This window comes from Ahaetulla prasina, chromosome 3, assembly GCF_028640845.1.
Source record: "Ahaetulla prasina isolate Xishuangbanna chromosome 3, ASM2864084v1, whole genome shotgun sequence".
Taxonomy (NCBI): domain Eukaryota; kingdom Metazoa; phylum Chordata; class Lepidosauria; order Squamata; family Colubridae; genus Ahaetulla; species Ahaetulla prasina.
In genome coordinates, this window is record NC_080541.1 from 59,768,993 (window position 1) to 59,791,398 (window position 22,406).

General features: G+C 34.2%; 1 protein-coding gene across 6 annotated transcripts in view; it reads right to left on the reverse strand.

Annotated features, from left to right (window-relative positions):
- Nucleotides 1-22,406, reverse strand: part of EPB41L3 (erythrocyte membrane protein band 4.1 like 3) — a 158,458-nt gene that overhangs the window by 5,031 nt on the left and 131,021 nt on the right. For 4 of the 6 annotated variants that reach the window (XM_058177308.1, XM_058177307.1, XM_058177305.1 and 1 more), the window contains exons 12-21: nt 21,683-21,900; nt 9,664-9,717; nt 9,179-9,214; nt 8,123-8,314; nt 7,963-8,037; nt 4,007-4,360; nt 2,778-2,909; nt 2,151-2,249; nt 1,291-1,371; nt 925-1,041 (exon numbers count right to left, since the gene is read on the reverse strand). In XM_058177308.1, the coding sequence (XP_058033291.1) occupies nt 931-1,041; nt 1,291-1,371; nt 2,151-2,249; nt 2,778-2,909; nt 4,007-4,360; nt 7,963-8,037; nt 8,123-8,314; nt 9,179-9,214; nt 9,664-9,717; nt 21,683-21,900 (1,352 nt within the window). In that variant the 3' untranslated portion in view covers nt 925-930. Of the gene's footprint in view, nt 1-924; nt 1,042-1,290; nt 1,372-2,150; nt 2,250-2,777; nt 2,910-4,006; nt 4,361-5,035; nt 5,159-5,636; nt 6,339-7,962; nt 8,038-8,122; nt 8,315-8,943; nt 9,010-9,178; nt 9,215-9,663; nt 9,718-21,682; nt 21,901-22,406 lie in introns of all 6 variants that reach the window. The other 2 variants (XM_058177310.1, XM_058177309.1) reach the window with 2 other exon arrangements.

Below are 22,406 nucleotides of genomic sequence, written 5' to 3' on the forward strand. Positions count from 1 at the left end.
TTCCATCAATTTCAGTTGTTCTTCAGGTTCTGCTCGTAATCCAAGACTCATCTTTCTTTGTTGTTCTCTTATTTTCAACTTCCTCACATATTGCTAAAGCTACAGCAACTGATTTTTGAAAATGCTAATGTTTCATGCAGTAACACATAATTTATATGGACATAAGGAAAACTCGTTTGAAATTAAGATTATACTAGCAGTTCAAACAAAATAAAAGCCATCTCTTCGTCATAATATTCAGCTTTTGTAGAGTATACAAGTATCACTAAATCTTGCAATAGCAGGTTAGTATGCCAAACATATTCTAGCACATGCATATAGTATGTAACTGCATTTAACACTCCAATGCTAATTTAGCAAGAATTTGTCGGCATGCCTTTATTCAATCACAGCAGCAAAAAATTGCATATTATTGTCTCCTTTTAAGAAACAATCATAAAAATTGCCAAAGCTTATTAGGAAACTTAGAAAAATGAACAGTTTAAAAAAGGTTATTCACAAACAACTTTTCAGTCAAAACTTAAAATACTGGTATTTCAGTTCAACATACTTGCAAGCTTTCTCAGGCAGAACACTATTTTACGATTAGAGAAAATGCTTTCTTTTCCCACAAACTCTGCATAAGCAATCTTCAGGACTGTCAACTTACAGACCTACTTCATGGAAAATGCATAGCAACTAGCAAGCAGACACAAGCAAATGGGTTTCTCCTATTTCTCTAACTGGCATTAACATAAACAAAAAAAGTTCTATAGTCCATAAAGTTAATCTAAATAGCCAAATCATTCTCTCTTTTTTTGTACAAAACATAGTACAAATGCCAGAAAGAATAAATAGAAAGGATTAATGATGGGTTCAGGGAGAAGGAATGATCTTTGTCACATGCCAGTCTGTGAGTGCCTGGAAAAAATCTAGTCCTCTTACCTGTAGTCAATCCTCCCCATCTTCTGGTGTGATTTCTGTCTCTTTATGTACCACTACTTTGGTCACTGACATGTCAGGGTGCTGCTCTTTGGCCTCTTTAATTGCCTGAGCCAGCGCCTAGCATAAGGAAACCACAGAAGGGCAGAAAGGAAAAGGGGGTGGAACATGCATGATCAGTAGCAAGGTGAAGAGAGATTCATGATTAAATTTACAATTTCCAAATGAAGAAATGTGACTCAAAATAGACATTTTACATTTGAACTGAATTGTAATATATTTTAAAGACCTGCTGACACTAAAACAGACTTTTAAGTTTACAGAAAATAGACTAATTTGGAGCTAATTTTAGAAGCTTACATGTCATACCTGATCATGGTCAATGTCTGCATCACCCGTTATCACAATTCGCTTTTCAATTCTTGTCTCTGAAATGCCTCCTTTCACTGTCTGAAAGGGAGAAACAAAATAGTCCTCAAGATACTGTCAAAGGAAGTTTACTACTTTTTTCCCACAGGGAAATTATAATGTTTTTGCCTCTATGTTCCATGCTTTCTTTTTAAAGGCAGTTTGCTAAATGCAAAATGTTACTCTCCATTTAAATAATACATATTTATTGTTATTGGCCACGCCCACCCAGTCATCTGACCACCAAGCCACGTCCACCAATTAAGCCACGCCCACAGAACCGGTAGGGAAAATTTTTAGATTTTACCCCTGTCTCAAGGGTAAAAAAATCTCATAATGTTAAACAGAAACTATATCATAAGCAACACTTTTTGGAATTTATTGGCTAGATAGATCAGTGGGCATTTAAAAAGTGATAGTTATCTATTTATGCTGAAGATGCAAAACTCTGAAAAGTGCATTAATGCATGTGATTTGGATATACCCCAGGAACTTCCATAAGAGTTTAATGTTCTTAACATTGTTAAGGGTGTTAAAAAACTTAAAAGATGTCAGTGTGTTGTTGAATATTATTCCTAAAATTTGGAATCGGTTTATAAAGAACTTTGGATCAATTTCTAATTTATTCTTTATATATTGCATTTTAAAGCATTAAAATAGATTTTTTTAAAAAAGACTAAGCCATAAAAAGCATACCTAGCTATGGCTTCTATTCCATGGTCAAAAATAAATGATTACTTCAGTTGTTTCAGTCAGATATTTATATATTTAACAATAAACCTATGCCTATATTAAATAAAACAGATTTCTGATACACCTACTTTGGTGATATGTGTAGTAGTTGTAGTACTAGTAGTTTCAGAAGTAATAGTCTGTGCACTCATTAGAACTCCTGGTTCAGAATCAGCACCAGAATCCACCTAACGAGAAATGATAAATGCATCCAACATTGGAGCTAGTTGTATAAAGTTGGCAAACATTCTACTATGTAGTAGAATTTAAAAAGTTCACTTCTTTCAATAGTCTTTCAATTGCCCACTTATCTAGAACTGAAAACCAGACAAAAAAGACAACTAGAATATTGTATCCATCTTTTATTCTTTAATCTGTTTATTCATTACAAAGGTACCTTTCCTGTATCCAATATTTTAATGTTATTACACCAACAACTTTTTCCAGTGCGGTGCTTGGATAATCCATGGATGGTATTTAAAAATATTTACATCATGAAAACAAAACTTTTTTTTCCATTATCAATGATCTGTTGTTGTTTTTTTTAAAAAAAGATTGAAATTGGTCTTAAACCATTATTAGAGGATTTTTACTCCCAATGAAGTTTAATTTTTTTAATATATGTTGCTCTTGTCACCAATCTGTTAGCTTCAGTGCAAATTTTAATGTTTGTATAATCTGCCTGTATTTCCAATCTTTTTATTTTAGTACCTTACCTCAGATGACTCATATGTAATAGTTTTTGTTTCAGTATGGACAACAGGTACTTCTTTCATAGAAATTTCCAATTTCTCTCCACCTGGAGAAGCACTGCCAAAACTGACTGCCTCAGTCTTCACAATGGGTGACTGTTCCAATGAAATGTAAACGTAGGACACATTAAAATTGTTTGATTTTCTAGTATTCTAGAGTAAAATGTAAATGAATGCTCTTGCATAAAAAGAAATATCTTAAAAGTACATAAACTGACACCTAAACAGCATTTTTACCATTATTTATATTAAATTGAGAACATATTTAAATAGAATATATCTTTTTTCATTTAAAACTTAAATTTATTTTGTTGTAGCCCAAATTTATGTAAGCTTATTTTCCTTTAAATAGTTAAAACAGAGTTGAAAAGATTGCATATACAGCAGTTTACAATTAGACCATTCTAATAAATCCATTGGGAAATGTTTTCAGATTTGAAATTAGATAATTTCACAGGTAGTAAATTTTCCATGAAAGATTATACTTCACTCTTTGCTCTAATAAAATATGTTCAAGTATCAGCATTAAGCTATATTACTTAGTACAAAATGCTTCTTAAAGAGTGCATATGATGCTAAAAAGTAAATAACAAGGAAAAAAAATAAATGTAAAAATGATCATTGTAACAAACATCAAGACACCATGCATGTAAAGAAGCATTGTGTTGCTTCCTAGTTAATTTTTAAAATGTTCATTGTGATCTGCAGGGTCCCAGGAATTAAAGGGGACAGCAAACTTTGTTTTTAACATCTGCATGTATACCAGTTGGGAAAAATGGCAGAAAATGAAGCAGCAGGTATCACTAAGAAAGAGAATTTCTGCATCCTGCCTTGGATGTACATGCCTTCCAGATGGACTATGTGCTGTTTTACATTAAGTTAGACATTAGTCTGTATTCACACATCAAGGGAAGTCCTGGCTGCACTCGCAACTACAATTATTCAGGCTGCTAGCCATAACCATACAGTAACCGTGTTGCTACATTTAAATCTCATACTAAACCAAATAGTGACAATTAATGAAAAGGACAAGTTGAGCTTGCAAGCCATACAAGTGAAGAACAAACACACATGAAGCTGCCTTAAGAAACAAACTGCTCACAATAGTTAGATGCTTTGCATAACTTCCTTAAAGAAGTATACAGTTGTTTATCTTTTTGTTCAGAATCAGCAAATTAAACGTGTTTAATTACCTCAAAAAGAGGTTTGCTTTCTTGCGTATTCAAAATATGGACTGATTTACTTTGCTCCTCTTGTAGATCATGAGAAATAGTAGCAGTTTCTTCCTGTTGGGTTGCAGCTTTTTCCTCTTTAGCCCCCTCAGTGATAGCAGAGCCCTCTTTCCCTTTGATGCTAGAAGCCACATGAGATATTGTCTGTGCTGTAGCATCCAGTTGAAGGCCAGCCAATTTAGCAGCATCCTCACTTGCATGCAAACTCATCACATGTTTCTCCTTGACTATTAAAGTTTCCTGCACAACCTTCTTGATGGCTTCCTGCTGTTGCTCCTCTGCTTTCTTTTCCTCATCAGTTTTTGTTTCTGTTCGCTGCAGGAAAGGCAAGTTAATATTAAAAGCTAATGTGTAAAATCTACAATTAAAGACCTACAATCAAACTTGACCAAGGGTTTGTTTTTCATGCTATTACTTTGTGTGCAGGTGATCTGAATGCTCAGAAATTCCATGTGATTTCTATTATTAAGGACTAGGATTCTGAAGAGACCTCAGTTTGAAGGGCAAAATGTGATTTGGATTTACACATGGCATGCTTGGACTACTTATTAAAATACAAAATGCTTCAGAAGTACCTTAAATCAAATTAGATCATGCTGTAGCATGATCATGTGATCAGGAAAAAGATGCAACTGCTTTAAGATGTATCTGACATGTACATTCACATCTTTCCATGTTCCAAATTATATTCTGCCCTTTAAATCTGGATATCTGCATATCATTAATAAATATGAAGTCCAATTTTATCTTTCATACACTTAAATTCTATCTCAAGAATAACAAACTAACTACTACCTCCCATTTCGGAATTTCTTCAAGTTTAAATGTACAGTTTTAGGAAGGGAAAGTACCCAGCATGTGCATTACTGTTTTCCATGAAGATCCTAAAGATGTGCAAAATAATAAAGGAAAACTCAGTGTTGCCATAAAATAATACTATGACCCATCAAGAGATAATCACTAAAATCTAAAGATGAATCAGATGGCCACCTTTGCCCAGCTATGTGAAGTAGCTGTAACCCCTCCTATGAACTCAGTTGGTTTTCTTGCAGATTCTATTAATGTGAAGATATCAGAACCATCCAAAGTTTTTTCATCGGAGAGTTGTTTTGTCTAAACAGACAGAGAAATATATAGTCATAGGCATATGGACACAGAAAGAGAAACAGACACACACAAAGTTTATGTTAATTGACACAAAGACAAAGGAGAGGAGGAAATGTGGCAGGGTTACAAAGAGAAAATAATGGAAAATAAATTAGCACAAGTCTGTACTGAATATAAGCAGTAATACAAACAAGCAAGTGGTTAGCACTAGGATTCTGCTGGTCTTGTAAAGCATTATTTTCTCTTCAAAAACAAGCAATAGCAGCATACTACATTTCAGTAAAACTGATCTTTAGTTTAAATGCCTAATGTCAGCTTTGTACTATGTTAATTGACTTAAATCATGAAGAAATAATAAAAAAAGCTGGGTTGGCTGTTGTCAAAATAAGGCCAAGCAGCAAAAAGGACTAGGAGGCAGGGTAGTGCAGAATATTGTCTTTAAAAAAGTCATGCTTTGTTAAACTGGGTCAAAGTTGTTTGTTACCACTACTCTTGATGCTGATGACTCAGTGACATAGTGAGCAGTAGCAATGGTAAAAGGTGGCTCTCTGCCATGTTTCCTCTCAGGTTTAGTTTTCCAACCAAAAGTCTCTCCTTTCAGTTGTTCACTCTCCAGCAATTTCTCAGCTTTGGTTGTCTGTACACTTCCCAGCGTATCGGGCAACTGCAAATCTTGATCTACCTTCAGTGTTTTTTTCACATTTTCTTCTTCTGGACTTTGGAGTCGGGAGTCTGCTTCTTTAATTGGTGTCAAGGACTCAGAGACCTTCCTTTTGGCATCAGATAATCTTCTGGCCTTCTCATCAGTTACTGGTTCTAGAATTTCATATTCTGCTACTACAGGAATGATTTTCACAGATTCTGGCATTGCCATCTCTGTGGTTTGAAATGATGGCAGTTTTTCTCCCTCTTTTACTTTAGTGGTCATGGTTACAATTTTGCCAGAAACAGTATCATAGGATTTTCCTAAGGTATACATTTTCTGCTTATTGTCATCTTTTGAGAGCAATTCACCTTCCAAGTCCTCAAAGCTCTGTATGTCAGTGATACTGTGTTTTAAAAGCTCGGGTGGGATGTCACCAGTTTTACTGCTCACAGTCATTAATTTGTATGTCACAATGGTTTTCGATTCACCATCAACTACCTCAACGGGTACTTTGTCTACAATAACCCAATCCTCAGTGCCCTATATTTGAAATATAAAAGCTCAATTAGAACAACTAAGAGGTTACTTCTATGTCAGGAAACTAAAATATACCTTTTAGCTACATTATTAACATCCACATTTCTAGCCTTTTCATAAGCCAGAAGGCAAGATGAATATTTCAACTTGTGACAACTAGGTTTAATACATAATACAGCAAGGGGACACCATATGATCTTAATATTTTACACATTTTCAAAAAAATGCTAGCTAGAGGGTGAAAATCATTTAGTTTTTAATTTTCTTCAACACAAAACATTGCTGTTTTAAGTGCAAAATAGAGGTGTTTGGAGAAATGAAACACTTCCCAAACATCTGAAAATGTAATTTAATACTGCAAACCCAGGTCTGTTATGTGCTTCAAACAATTTAAAATATTTTGGGAGGCGAATAAAATAAATGGAGGCGAATCATTCTGCTTATTAAAATATTTTGTACTCTAAAACACTGCAAATGTTACAGAGCAGTCCTTAATTCTTCACTACATAATGCATTTTATAACTTTATATAAATAATCAATACATTATACGCTGAATATTCAATTGCAAGTATATGCTGAACCATTGATTTCATATACTTCCAAGAATATATATTTAATAGTGCTCCTGAATGACAGTCCATAATGTTACTAATCAAAATTCCTGGTGCAGCTTGTTATTTTTCTCAACATTTAGTTAAGAAAAAGAGATGAAAAGCAGATGATTAGAGAGACAGAATTACAAGTGAAAGACAGTAACACTGAGATCCCCTCTAATATTCCAGATTTGAGATAGAATAATTGAAAATACTTTCTAAAAGCACCTTAAGATTCTGCTATTTATATAATCATATACCTTGTGGAGGTAACAGTGAATACTTTTTCTAGCTCATTTTAGCTCCTTCTAGCTCAGTACCTTCTCATTTAAAAATGATTTAAGTTTATAGGGTAGGATCACTTTACAACTGTTATTTCCCTTCTTTCCTGAATGCATACATGGAAATACAGTAGACAATAATGAAAATGTTTATAAGCATTTTCAGTCAGTAAGATATTTCCATTCAGGCCAGAAATGTATCTTCTGAATTCTATCAAGCTATACAGGAGTAGGTGAACTACATTCATTTGCAATATCCTACCCTACTTCTATGTAAACATATTTATGTACAGACTTGATTCTTGTTGCCATTTCTAAAGATTCTGCCTGCACAATGAAAATTGCACACATAAGAATGAAGAAGTTATTAAAAGAAAGACACACTATTTTGATAAGCATGCTTCTTTACCATAAACACATCTGAAAAATATATTTGCTGCAATAGTAGAAGCAAGTCTGATTTTTTAAAAACGCTACAATGAAATGGATTCTAAAGGCAATTGATATTGCTTATTATTTTCACTTAGATGTTTAAACATGTTTATATGCAGATGTCCAGAGAATAAATGATGAGATTCTAAGCTATAAAAACCAAAAATGCAAAGAAATCTGAAAACAAATCTAAATCAGAAACCTTTGCGATGTATTAACCGAGCCTTTAAAAATGCACTGCCAAAAGAAATGTGATGTATTTATCAAATTATCACTTCAAGATGTAGCATCTTTCAGTAATAAAGCATCTTTCTTTTTACCTGAGAATCAAGAAAGGCCGTGCTTTCCTTCTGTAAAAATATACGTTTTTCAGATTTTTCTTTATCTTCTTTGGTCTAGAGGACAAGATATCTATCATTAAAATTCAGGAGACAGTTGTTGGAGTACAGATTCTTGAAAAACAGGCAGATATACACTCACCTCGTCAGGCACAAGTGGTTCAATCATAGGGGCTTCTTCATGTCTTGCAGCAAGCCGGACTGGGGATGTTGAAAGTCTCTTTTCCCATTCATTAGTCCCTGAGATATCTGTAGTGGTTTCTAAGAATGTCCGTTTCAGCTCACTTATATTGGTCTGATGTTTTATCAGATCTTCCTGGGTTTTATCTAGTTCCTGGTTTTGGAAAGGGGAGCGCAGCATTTTTTAAAAATTTGAATTGACACAACAGAAAAACAAATAAATTTTCAAAGTTAATCAGCAAAAAAGCCTTGATGAGATTAGCTCTCACAGCACTAACACAACACTCTTGGCAAACTGGTGTTTTAAAGGAGAGGTGTACAGAAATTCTTAGGACACTTCACACATAACAATGTGGCAAGAGCATTTGCCACCAGGTAGGATTCCTGTTAGAGGTTGCCAGCCAATCCAAACTCCCTGGCGACTGAGCCTACGTTAATATACTTTCATGAGCACCTGTGCTTTGTACATTGCTCTGTAGGTGGAAAACATTTCCTGGGCACACTTCAATTTGCAATGTGTAAAATAGTCCTCATTCATGTGAGCATCAAATACTTTTTGGGCAGTCATAGTTTGCACCCAACCCAGAAAGAGACAGGGAAAAAAAATCTATATACCTATGCAACAGAGTTCTAAAAAACAGTGTAACAGAAAATCCTAATCTTTACATTTGATTTATTAGCAAGTAAAAATGCACATATCATGCATCATATACAAGTTCACACCTTAGCCACTATATTTAAAACACACATAGAATACATGCACTAATATATACCCATACCAACCTCTAACATAAGATTACTATGTTTGATATACACATTTTCACCCTGTATGCGCTTAATCAGACTATTCTGAAAAAACTGAAAAAGAAAGGGAAATGTGAGGACCATAATATTCAAAGAATATAAAAATGCTGTTCCTAAGCAATGTTTGTAAATATTGTGGGAATATGATAAACACAAGCAGTTTAGCCATGGAGGACAACATACACACAAAAAAGCAAGGAATTCTTTCACTTGCCTGTGCTTTGAGATCACTATCTTCCTCCTGATCTGACTGTTTAGGTAGGAAAAAAACCCAGAAAATATTATTTTACTAATGAAAATCATTTAGTGACTATAATAATCATTATGATATTTTTAAACAGTTCATACTTATCGAATGAACAACATATGCAAGTATTGAAACCTTTCCTGGCATAAACCTCCACCCAGATGCATCTGTTTTAAAAGCTATCTCAAAATGTTTTGAGAGTCGCCAGAATATATATATATATGAACAGAGATAACTGAAATTAGTGGAAAATGTTTTCATATTGAAAACTATTTACGCACTGTCATAGGACATACCTCTACATGGCATAGTGCCTGGTTACTTGAGGGAGGGTCTGTCTTGCATAGTATCTGTCTGGCTAATTCAATCCTACAGTGCTTTCATTACTAAGGGGTATCAACTATGGTACACAATACATTCTTTGACAACAAATTCAGAGCAACGGTACACACCTCTGTGGCAGTGGTTTCACCATCTGCTGCAGTGTCAGTTCTTTCACTGTCAGTCTGTGTTATATAACCAGGTTCCAAGAAGAAAGCAAGAATAAGAAATAAACCCAATTTGTAATTTTAAAAAATCATAGGTTGAATTGTCAAATCTACATTCTCGTGAGTTGCATTTTAAGCATTTTTTAGACAAATGATAATTTAAAAGAAGCATAATCCAAAACAACAGATCAGACAGCATTAAGATCAAGGCACACTGTACAAAGTAGTGGCTTTTGTGTTACACAGAATCATTAAATTGTGGAGCTCGAAGGAACACAAGGATCACCTAGAACAATACTCTGCAATGTGCAGGAACACCAATTAAGCCATCTTCGAGATTGGTTAGCCAAACAAAACGTAATCAGAACAAGAAGATATTTTTCTTTAATTTTTCTAAAGAGAGCCACTGACTTTAATAAGCAACAAAATGTGAAAATTGCACTTCTCTATAATTTCGGGGAGCCCTGTACAGTACTTTTAATGAGACATTATAAAAATATTGTTCTATAATTTGTTCATTTAGAGAAGGAAAATCTATAAACACATCTATTATAACAGTTCCTTGACTTTATCTCATTTGCACAAATGATTGTTCTCACATGGTTTTAAGGCTGTCTGCATTAGCAAAGTTTTAACAAACACACAAACAGAACGAATTTAGCTATATCTTGAACAGAATTAACATTTCTCAACATTGAAATGATCTAGCTGCAAGAGAATCCTTTGTTATGTAAATCTATATTTTCTATCAGTGTTTATAAAACATAGCAATGTATTTTAAGTAACATTTAGAAAGTACAAATGATCAAAGTAAACAAAGCACAGCATTAACCATCCAGCATTGATACATCCTAATTATGTATCATGAATACTTTAATTTTATTAATACTGTCTCAAAATGAACAACAAAGAGATTAAAAAATACTTTAAAATAAATGTATAAAACATTGAATGGGGTTATTATGAAAAAAGTCAAGCTATACAATGATCCAAAGGATTGAAATATGTTTTAAAATATTCATTTAAGACAGAGTGGTTATTTTGTATAAGTAGATAGATAACATGCAGTCCAAATGTTTTGGACTACAACTACACAATCCCTTGCCATGCTGTTTGGGACATATAGGAATTGAAAGCCTACACAATTGGATAGTGTCAGGTCGCCTACTTCTACAGTTGTTCTGAAACTCTTCATGAGCAAATGATGTAATATATTAAACATGCAATTGGATTAATTCATCTTTGGGGTTGCAATAACAATCACTAAATTGATGAAACAGTTTACCTGCAGGTAGTCTTCACTTAATCACTATTCATACAGTGATTGTTCAAAGTTAAAATGTCACTGAACAAATGGTAGTTATGATTGGTCCTCAAAGTTACAGCTGTTGCAGCATCCCCACAGTCATGTGTTGAAAAATTGGGCATTTGGCAGCCTGCCTGCATTTTTGATTGCTATGTGAACTTCAATCCGCTCCACCCACTCATCTCTACCATTTTGGTTGCCCTGTACTCTGCCATCCTTACTGACCTTCACCATCTTCTTCCTCCCACTGTTGACTAGACCCCTGGCCAAGGTAGCTGCTGGCCCTTCACTCTTCTGTGAGGCCTCCATGAACAGCAGCATTATTAGGTTAATTCTCTTGTTATTTCAATGCAGGAAAAAGAAGTATCACATTCATTATGTTTACAGGAAGTCCTAGCTTAATGACCAGTTGCGTAAAGACCATTAGGTTATGACTCTCTATCCTCAAGGTTATGACTGCCACATCTTCCTTTGCAATCCTGATTGCATTTCAGATGCTTGGCAACCAACTTGCATTTATGACTGGTTGCAGTGTCTTGCTGTCACATGACTGCAATTTGTTACTCTTCTGGCTGGCTTCCAGAAAAACTCACGTCCATCTCTTTTGTGCCCATGGGGCTTGTCATTGGCACCATAGGTTCTTACTACATGTGTCAATTTTAATTTTTTTTGCAACACCAGTTCTTCCACATTTCCGCCACTACTCTGCAAACTGAGTTTCTGCCATTCAGATATTTTCTTTACTTTTCCAATTTAGCCTTTCCCCAGAAGATGAGATGCACTGAATCATGTCTTTGTAATATATAAGCTAACAATGATGCCAGTGTGTTCTAGCCACACTTATCCAGAAGGGTGATCTGGCTGTATCTGTTCAGAATCCCCATGTATATTTCAACTACCTATATCTGTTTCTTTTGGCACTCCTCTGCCAACCTATGTTGGTGGTGATTTCTTCTTTATCTTTTTAGTATCTCCTGTTTCAGCAACATTCTTATCCAGTGTTGAATCCTTCCAAGTTTGAAAGCAGAATCTAGTCTATCAAGAGCAATTAATCCCCAAAGGATCACTGCTTCCTTATCAATTTCTTCGGATGTTTTATCATTTCCAAAGTTGTCCATGCATTACAGTGCTTTTCAATTTTCATACAGTTTAAATGGCAACCATCGGTACACCAGCTTTTCTTATATAAAAGATGGATGGAATCTACATTTTTTGTTGCTTTGTTGCTGTAGTTTTAACATTAGCCTGTGTCTCCATTGCAATTCACTTTGTTCATTCCAGAAATTATTTGATTTGTACAAGCAAGTAGATTGCATTTGGTTTGATTACATCTGTTTAGTGATGTGCTCAGGCAGATGTTTTTGTGTCACCCTAAAATGCTCACTACATTTGTGCAACAGTAATCTGTCCCAAAATATCCCTGGGAAATGCTTTCTTTCAGCCATGGAAGGAATAATTTCTCTACAGTAACCCAGTTTCTTCCTACCACAAGGCTTTATGATTCCTCATCTTTACTGAAGATTTCTTTGTAGTATGAATATGACCTAGAAAGTTATGTTTTCGGATCCTGTTTTCTTATGTTATTGAAGATATGCTATAACTTGTAGCACAATATTCCATTTTACAGGGAATCTCAGGATTTCCATCCAGGCGTTGTACCACTAAACTGACACTGTAATTCCTGCTAGCCTATCATTCTTACTAGAAGGCTTGCTGTACTACAAACTGTGTAGGAACTCCTCTCTTATGTCTTTAAAGTTTTCCTATGTTTGCTTGAATGAATGCCCTTCATACCTTATAAAATTAAGTGAGCTCTGGCTTTTTATGCAGATAAAATTGTATCATTTTGCTATTCCCTTCTCTTTTACTCAGTATTGAAAAAGCAACCTTCTAATGTTTTTTTTTACCCATTGTGTTCAAGATACCAATTTATCATTATCCAGGCTATTGGTTCTATTGCCAAAATACATTCCACAACACATCAGTATTTGGGTATTCAAATGCATAAGGATACATTTTGGGGAATACTTGCAGACATTACAATTTTTTCTTAGCAGAAGTATGAGCCTCACATCAAAGTAAGTCTGCTAGTTACCCATACACAGCGAATACGCAAAAGAACAGGTTGCTTACCCATAATTAGGGATTTTCAAAAGTTCATCAGTGCACTCCTATGAACATCTTCCATTCCCCTAGCAAAAGTTTGTCCTGACACGGTACCTTAAGTGCCATGCTGTTCTTTATGGAATTGAAAAGAGACTGGAAGTTGCATCCAGAAGCTTGGCAACATAGGGCTCACTTCTACCAAACATGCACCTTGGCTACAGAGTTCCTAGTAGTGTCTTTGTGCTGGTAAATCATTCATATGTATAAATATAAAAATGACTACTCGAAGTATATAACCAGAATTATAATCAGCCTATTCCTTTTTTGGTCACAATGCTTTGGGTTGGATTACACCTACATTCACATGTATTTGACAAGGAGAAACACTACATCACCAACACCAGTTCTTGCATTATTTGCTTTTTTAAAGACTAGGATAGCACTGAGACAGGAACATTAGCAACTATAAAGTATCTTCTGGGATGCATGGGGGGGCTGCATTACCAGTTTACCATTTATTTCTTTTTTTAATTTTAATTTACAATATTTTATGACCGGCCAAGTCCAGAATGATTTCCTAAGCAATTATTTGTAAACAAACTAAGTTCCCTTTTCAATGGGAGCCATTTTGTGAGATGATCAATGAAATGATCTCAAATCCAAATGTGCTTATTGACATGAAATGTTACTTTACTTTACTGAGAACAGTTGTTAAAGTTGCTTTGAACAAAATTTGCACTGATATATTTATTATGGTGATACTTATAACAACCAGTGTGAATGTTGGACTACAACTCCCTTAATTCCTATTCAAAGGAAAATGTAGTCAAATTTATCTACAGCATAAAGAATGAAGACAGCAGTTTCAAAGAAATAATATAAAAGTATGTCACAATTTCATTAAAATAACTAAATCAATGTATTAATTTGGGGGGGGGACATTCCATTCAGTGATTGTATAAAATTAAAATTAATGTTAAAACTAAAATGGTACAGTTACTTGGGAATAAGTCCTATTAAATAAAGATATATTGCAGTTAGCAATTAATTTGTTATGGTAACAATTAAAGATTTTCTTCAGTCCAAAATAATACTTGCCTGTTAATTAGGATAGCACTTGAATGTTTTAACTTTAAGGTTACTGTACGGATCCTAAATAAATTGCAAGGAACGTATGGCATACCTATGCAGTTTATCTTGATCTCTTTTTCTCTATGTGCCATCGTATCACTATGACCCTACATTTCCTGTCTTGTCTTTTCACCAACTATAACTCTAGAGGCAACTCACAAATTGCATCTAGAGTTATAGCTGTTGCTAGCTAGTTGCTAGTTAAAATTCTAGATTGCTCAAGCATTTTTACATCAGAGAACATTTTCAAATCCAAAATATTTACTTATTATTTACATGTATTACTTAGAATGGAGTTCCTTCTGCTCTTGCAAAGAATTTTACTGCACAATGCTATATGTATCTATTTCAAAAGTAAACTGTATTCAATTCAATGGGCTGTACTCCCAAGCAAATGGATTCAAGAAATGGAGGTAACACAGAAATTTAAAGTGAGATTTTAAGCAGCTTTAAGGGACTTTCCCTTCAAAGCAAATAATTACTAGATCATTGACCAACTTGAAGTCTGTTGGAACGACTGCTGGAATTTAAAAGCAGATATTTTTCCTAGCTCATTATATTCATAACTGCTGTGTTTTGTTTTGCTGATGTAATGCAGACATGCAAAGATTCAAAAGAAAATATCATGCAATATGTCCAAACAAGAGAAGCACCCTGGATTAGGCACAATTCGGTGTAATTTAGCAGACAACTGCTAGTCCTGATCTAATCACAAGCTTGGTTCATATATAACAACATGATTTGGTGTTACAATATTGATACCTTTCAACCAGGATTGCCAACTAGTTTGTTAATCTAAAACTCGTGTTTTGGCATACAGAGCCCTGAACTGGCAAATATTAAGGCACAGTATAATTTCTATACAAACAAAATAATTAATTGAATTGGTATAAAATTTAAAGCAAGCACAAGTCTAACTGCATAGTTCCAAATCATGATTTGACACTACATCTGAACCAAGCCAATCTAAAGCAAACAAACTAGAAAATTCATCCTCTCCCATCCCAGCTACATTTTATTTAGAATAAATCTTATTGATTTCATTTTACTTACTGGCAAGCAAGTTTGCTTTGTAATGAATAATAAAATATGCTTTTAAATTATTATTTGGGTTGATTGGTAATTCTAATTAAACAATTTGCAAAATGCAAATGGTTCTATTCAAAAACTTGTGATTTACTTAAAAGATGCTTATAAAGTTCTTGCATCTTATACATTTGATACTATTCACTGAATGGTACAACTCAGTTTTCAAATTTTATGTTATAGAAGAAAGAATTAGCTTGGATTTAGGAGACAGTATTTTGTCCTAACTAGGCTTCACTGATCCTATAAAAGATTTATCACTAGACTAGAAAACTTCTTTGTTAAACCTGGTTAAGCATGTTCTTCACTTTGATTATAACTCCTATTAAATGCTCTAAGCAAATAAATAAGTCAGGCAATAAGGGAAATACAGAATTGAAACACCCTCCAGTTGTGCTCTCCTCCTGTGTCTGCATCTATGCGGCTTTGTGGGCTGCAGTAAATGTTAGACACAATTTCTCGGCTATTCTTCAACAGATGGGATTGTTCCAAGAAATTCAGTTTGGATCTTCTCTTTCTCAGTACACAAATTTTTTACATTAAATTCCTTTTAAGGATAAAAGGTAATTTAGAAGTTCATTTTCCTATTTAGCTAGTGTTATAAATTTTGAGCTGGATGCAAGTTTATATAAAAACTATTTACTTTCAAGGAGCAATAAACAAGCAGAATGCTTTCTCGTTTTACAGCTGAAAATCCACAACTCAGGATTGTATTTCAAATAAACTATTTGAAACTTCCATTACCTTGGAGCAATTTGTAAAAGTGATCATCTTATACACTTTCTGTTGTGCCTAACCCTGGGCTCAAGCTACACTCTCAACACAACAAAAATTAAAAAAAAAATCTGAACATATCAGCACAGACAAAAATGTGGTTCTGAAAGGACTACTGGTGCAGCATTCTAACACTGTTTAGGACTGAAACAATGAACACGAAAAAAGTGTGTTCTGTGTCGAGGTACACACCTCTTCGTCTGAACTGTCACTCAGGTCATTTTCAAGTGAAGCAGTCAAGGAGGCCGCCTTGGGCTCCAGGTAGCAGAGGCACATAGCCAAGGGAAAGGAGAGAGTGAGAGCATAGGGTACAGAGAAAGAAGCAGAAAGCAAAAAGAAAAAGATGAAAAGGAAACAAGGCACAAGGGAAGGTGAGCGAATGGGAAGGAAATGCTGCACACTTTGTGGCAGGATGTTTGTTTCAGACAGATTTGGAAAGGATAAATAGCCATCATCATCCAGGAGAGAAGGGAAGGATTCTGGAAGTTGCAAGGAGAAAGAAAATAATGTTCCACCTTTTCTGGCCTTTTGCTTATAATTAAATGCCATGTCACGTTCAACAGAATAAGCTCTTCCTTTTCTGCTGAAGTTCAAATCGGTCTCATCGTGCTTTTCACTGATGTTTTTTAATGATTCACCATCTAATATTTTTTTACTATTCTCCTTACACCTCCTCCTATGGAGTTCTGTTGAAGATGCAAAGTGACCAGTTGGTGAGGATGGCAAGGGGGTTAATGAATCAATGCCAGGCAAAAGTGGCTGATGAAAGAAAAGATAGCAAGTGCAAGAGCAAAAGGACAAAAAGAAAATTATAATTGGTTAATTTCCTCTGTATATAAAAGTTAATTGCATAAAGTTAAAAGAACAAGTTTAATTGAATTAATTATACCAATTTCCATGCTGTATTCTATGAGGGCAGCCAGATACAAAGTCAACTCATCTATTAAAATACATTATTAATTATCTTATTTTAAAAAGTCCAACATACACATTTAATTGCTACATTAAGTTTGCAAACTGGAAATTCTCAAATTGAAAGGCTTAAAATCACCCTGCAAAAGAATGAAACTATATAGGCTATATGCTTCTTTCTGGTATTAACACATACCATTCCCTTTTCAGCTCATTGTACCTTCCTCTTTGGCATTCCAAAGATATAATCTGGCATTTCAAAAAAGAGCAGGAATGCTAAACAGTCGGTCATTCTCTGAATCCACGACTTTAAATCTGTGGTTCAGTACTCATTCTGCCATCATTTTCCCAATTTGATCACCATCGTAAAATGGATATGGAAACTGAAGAGGACAATGATGCAAACGAGTAAAGGACAAGTAATACTTCATAAGTTCAAGTTTATTTTCCAAAAAAAGGATTCCTTTCTTTGTGACATTCTGAGTCTTTAACCAGAAATTCCCCACAATTTTGGGAGAAGACTTTGCATTACATATTTCTATAATATTTTGAACACAGAGGAGTGTGTCTACAGTAATACCATATATTGCTATAATGAAAACAACAGCAACTCCTTCCTCTATTACAAATTTAACTAAGATCTCTTACTAAAGTTGGACCACTAATTACAAAAACGAGAGCAAAAATTATTTAGGATTAACAAAATAAAAACCTAAGGAAGTAAGTCTTCTTCCATGGCCTACTGACAACCACTCATGTTTACCTTTACAGAATGTTGAATATTAGAGAAAAATGAATGGAGGTTAAGAATGAATTGTAGTGTCCTAGATAGCGAATGCAAACAAAAGGATTTAAGATTGCAAAAAATCCCTTTGGTTTTAAACAAGATCTACCCGAAAAATAATAAGCCATCCTTATAAAAACGAATTTACATCAAGGTATATTTATTGCAATAGATCTGCTTCCAGATAAGTCTATATAGGAATACAGGATATTTTCTTTTACACGAATCCAGAATTTTCCTACTAATAGGCCGTATTCATCTGTGTCTGAATCTCTCAAATTATGCTTAGATTCAGGCACGTACAATATCTTGTTAAAAATTGTTAATGGAAGATAATATTCACCACTAGCTTAATAATCATTGCTAGCAGTAGAACAGGAATTCTATATAAACATAGCGTTTTGTATTTGCTCCTTGAATTATTATTCTAGTAATTCCTAGCTTATTATTTTAATTCCTAATTTATTTTGTGAAACAGCAGCTGGATAATGAAGAACAAATATTTTCAAAATTTCCATCCATGGGGAATGCTTTTGGTCTACTGATTAAGGCATCAGACTGAAAACCAGGAGATCTTGAATTTTACTCCCACCTTAGTCAAGAAAGCCAGTTGGGTGATCTTGGAACAGTCATTCTCAGCTCAGCCCAGCCCAGCCATTCCAGCCCACAGGGTTAATGTTGTGGGGAAAATAGGAGGAGGAAGGTGTGTTGGATAAGTACACTGCCTTTTTTTTTTTTTTTGTTTACATTTATACCCCGCCCTTCTCCGAAGACTCAGGGCGGCTTACAGTCATTTGTTCAAAATAATTATGATGGAATACAAATAAATAATTAAAAAGAAAGCTTATGCGTTATTTGCATTATAGAGAATTTCAAGAGGCCTTCTCAACCAGGACTGTCAATGCTGACGATAAAATTTAGTTGACTTAATAAATAGTAGCAAATATTTTCTCTTTCTTTGTTGCTGTTATCGTTTAGATTTATTCCTTCTGGATTGTCCTTGATTTATGGAGATTACTAACCATGTCATAAATTATCTTTGTAACTAATTTATAAATGGAATTCAAAGTTTGGGTTAAAAATTCTAAATGACTTGGGACTTTGATAGTGGGAAAATTATTTTATTTTTTGATAAAAACCTGACAGTCTTTTAGGGTAAGTTGCTCCATTTGACTACAAGGCACTGATCTAAGAAATATGCACAAACATAGTCTCAAGTAAAAATACTGTCTATAACAACACCCTTCCCAAAGAAATTAGGTTTACCTTGTTCACATGTATTCCACAAAGTAGAAATTTCAGCAAATGCTTTATTTGCTGCTAGATTTTTTTCCTGGTTTTTGCTGTTTCAAGTACTGTGAACATTTGTCCTGACTGATTATTTTATTGTTGTTAATCTTTTATATTTTTCAAATCATGATAGCAACTCCTTTGCAGAAGACAAAAGTTAGAAACTAAATATTTAAATATTTAAGTAATCCTACACATCCAATACTCTAGAAACAATGTTTATGGGAGGTTAGATATAAATTGATCCAACTGATTTTCAGATATTTCAGAATGTCCATTGCAATTGATCTTCTAATTAAAAATCCTTAACATCTTCCAATAAAATTCTAGAACTCCTATCGATAGAACAAAAACAAACAAATAGTATGAAGAAATAATGCTCACTGACTGCAATGCAAGTAGTATTTCTGAAGGAGTTTAAGCTGTGCTTCCTGTTACCGAGGAACTGGTGATCTGTGACTCTCCAGATGTTGCAATTATAGTATATCTCACTACTGATTATTTTGGCTAGGTCTGCTAACAGGTGATTTAACAATATTTGGAAGATAAATATTGTCCATGCTGTTGTAATTCTATCTCTACAGTTCAGGACACGTTTCAGGACAGAGATTGAAACCAGTGAGCAGGTGTGGGCCTTGTCCAAAGTTTACATATATTTTGATACAGTCACACTTGAAGATATTTGCAGTTATATAAAACTAATCATAGACTGGGTCCTAAAATGGAATATATAAATCCCTATTTATATAGGAAAATATTTATCTCCTAGTTTCTTACTACTTATCTTGGTATATTTTTCTCTGAACCTCTTTTCTTGTATTATTCATTATCCCTTAATAATATAGACATAATTATTACATTGTGGTATCTATTTATTGTAACTTAAGCACCTTTATTTGAAGTTCTATATTCCAACACAATTCTAGTAGGAGTTTTAAAAAACAAAAATAAACATCATGGTGACAAAAGTTTGCATCTACATTTGAAGAAATATAATCCCTAGAATATACCATATTTCCTATTTATTATCATTTAGTGAACTTTAATTGCCCAAAAAATTAAAGAGCATTCAATTGGATACAAAAAGCATTGTTACGGCCAGACAGTTCTTGCAATGTAGTTTACAACTATAAATGTCACTCTTCATTTTTAGCCACTAATTCAGTGTTTCTTATTTTGGTAATTTTAAGTTGTCTGGACTTCAACCCCCAGAATTCTCCACCAATATATCTTAGAATGGCTAAAGTTGAGAAACACCGCTATAATTGAATGACAACTGCAATGCTGAATAATTTTTTCTGCTTATTTTAATAATTTCCTTTATTTAGAGATGAAAAGTCCTTTTAGCAACTAAGTAAGTTTTTAAAAAGTGTGAATTCATACATTTTGCGATGATATTGCAATAACCAAAGTAACTGCTGTGATAATGTATACCTATCCAGAAGTCTCTCCTACCTAGGCACTTGAATTTAACTTCTTCAGTTCTCAGCTTTTACCTATGATGATTGGGAATTCTGGGGGTTCCAGTTTGGAAGGACAAAATTTTGTGGGTAAGTCTGTCCTGTGCCAACACCGCACTCACAAAAGATGCCTATTTCAAGCTGCGTTGTTGTAGAAAGAGTGTATTCCAACTATATCTGGGGTGTGCTGCAAAACTACTGAAAAACAATGGTTGTGAGAGAAATATGTGACAAGCAGGATTATGGAAAAGTAAATCTGCATATCTTTATAAAAGCATGTTGAAACACAGTGGGTACTTAACGCCTTAAATTATTGGACTCAAATGTCCAAACTGGGTGGACTCACATCCCAAACCTTGATAAACACTGAATTTATTGTACTAAGTGATACAGGTATATTGACTCCTATGCCACTATATATGTGTCTGTAAAATATATAACATACTATATAGCAGGGGTCTCCAACCTTGGCAACTGTAAGACTTGTGGACTTCAACTCCCAGAGTTCCTCAGCCAGGGAGTTGAACTCCACAAGTCTTAAAGTTGCCAAGGTTGGAGACCTCTGCTATATAGGGATGTGGGAGTAAAGCTAATCTTTCTAGTCATAGATGTTCATTCTGTATAATATTTTTTGAAGGTCTACCCATAGGTCAACTTTTTTGATAATAGGAGACCTGGAATTAACATGATCTAGAGTTAAAAGTAATTTCACATGAATTATGACAATAACATAGAAATAGAACGGCAAAACGTACAATAATATGCTCTCTACTTTAATTTATACTAGAAATACTGATTCTAAGATCAGGAAAAAAGGAAGTTAGCACTCATAATGACAAATAATTGAAAAGCAATTCAAAAAGGCAAATAAAATGCAGTAATTCATGAAAAGTGTTATTTACATGGTAGAGCCGGTAGCATATTCAAAAGTGAAACATGTTCTCTATATAAAATTAAATTGCCACTGTTCATCTTAAAATTGTCAGAAAAAAGCTACTGTACAGAATCACAAATTATTTATTACTAAACACTGGTGATTTGCCACGACTTTCTTATGCTTTCTGTCACCAAAATTGTGTGGTATTTCTAATATTGCTCAGTTGATAGAATTAAAATAAAAACATAAAACTATACCTTAGTATCGTGCCGTATTGCTGAAACTGGAGTGCCTTCGTCTTCTTTCTTTTTTAGCTGTTCGTCATCTTTCTCTTCTTCTGCTTTCTTCTCTGGCGTCACAGTAGTTATCAAGTTTGTTTGAGAGATGCCCTTTGTTGTAGCGTACTGGCCAGTACCAACCTCTGCAGCAGACATAGAATCCTTCATGTACATTTCATGGTTTTCATTCACTGATGCTAAAAGCAAATGCAATGTGAAGAGGTGAAATCTTAAACAGATGATTCATCAGGCTAAGTAAAACTACATTATGGATTAATTATTTAATTCTGTGCATGCCTACCCCAAAAGTAAATCTCATTAAATTCAATGGGATTTATGCCCAGGCAAGTGAGCACAGGCTTACAGCATTAAGCAGTCTGCCAGTGAAATGGAAGCCTCATGTTTCTAAAACATGCAGAAACATAAATACTAAATACCTATCTAAAACAATAAAATTAATATGCATGTATGTGTATGCATATGCATATACAGATGTTGTATTAAAATTTGATATATATTCACATGCATGCAAATACTTTTAAACCCAGAATCTTCTTTTCTAAAAGTTTGTCCTAGGATAATTTGAAAATAATGAAATTATCTGAGCACACTGCACTACACTTAGGTAAAGAACCTAAGTGATAATACAGACGATTAATATATACTGCTTGAAAGTAATTTCTTAAAAAATAGTCAATTAGCA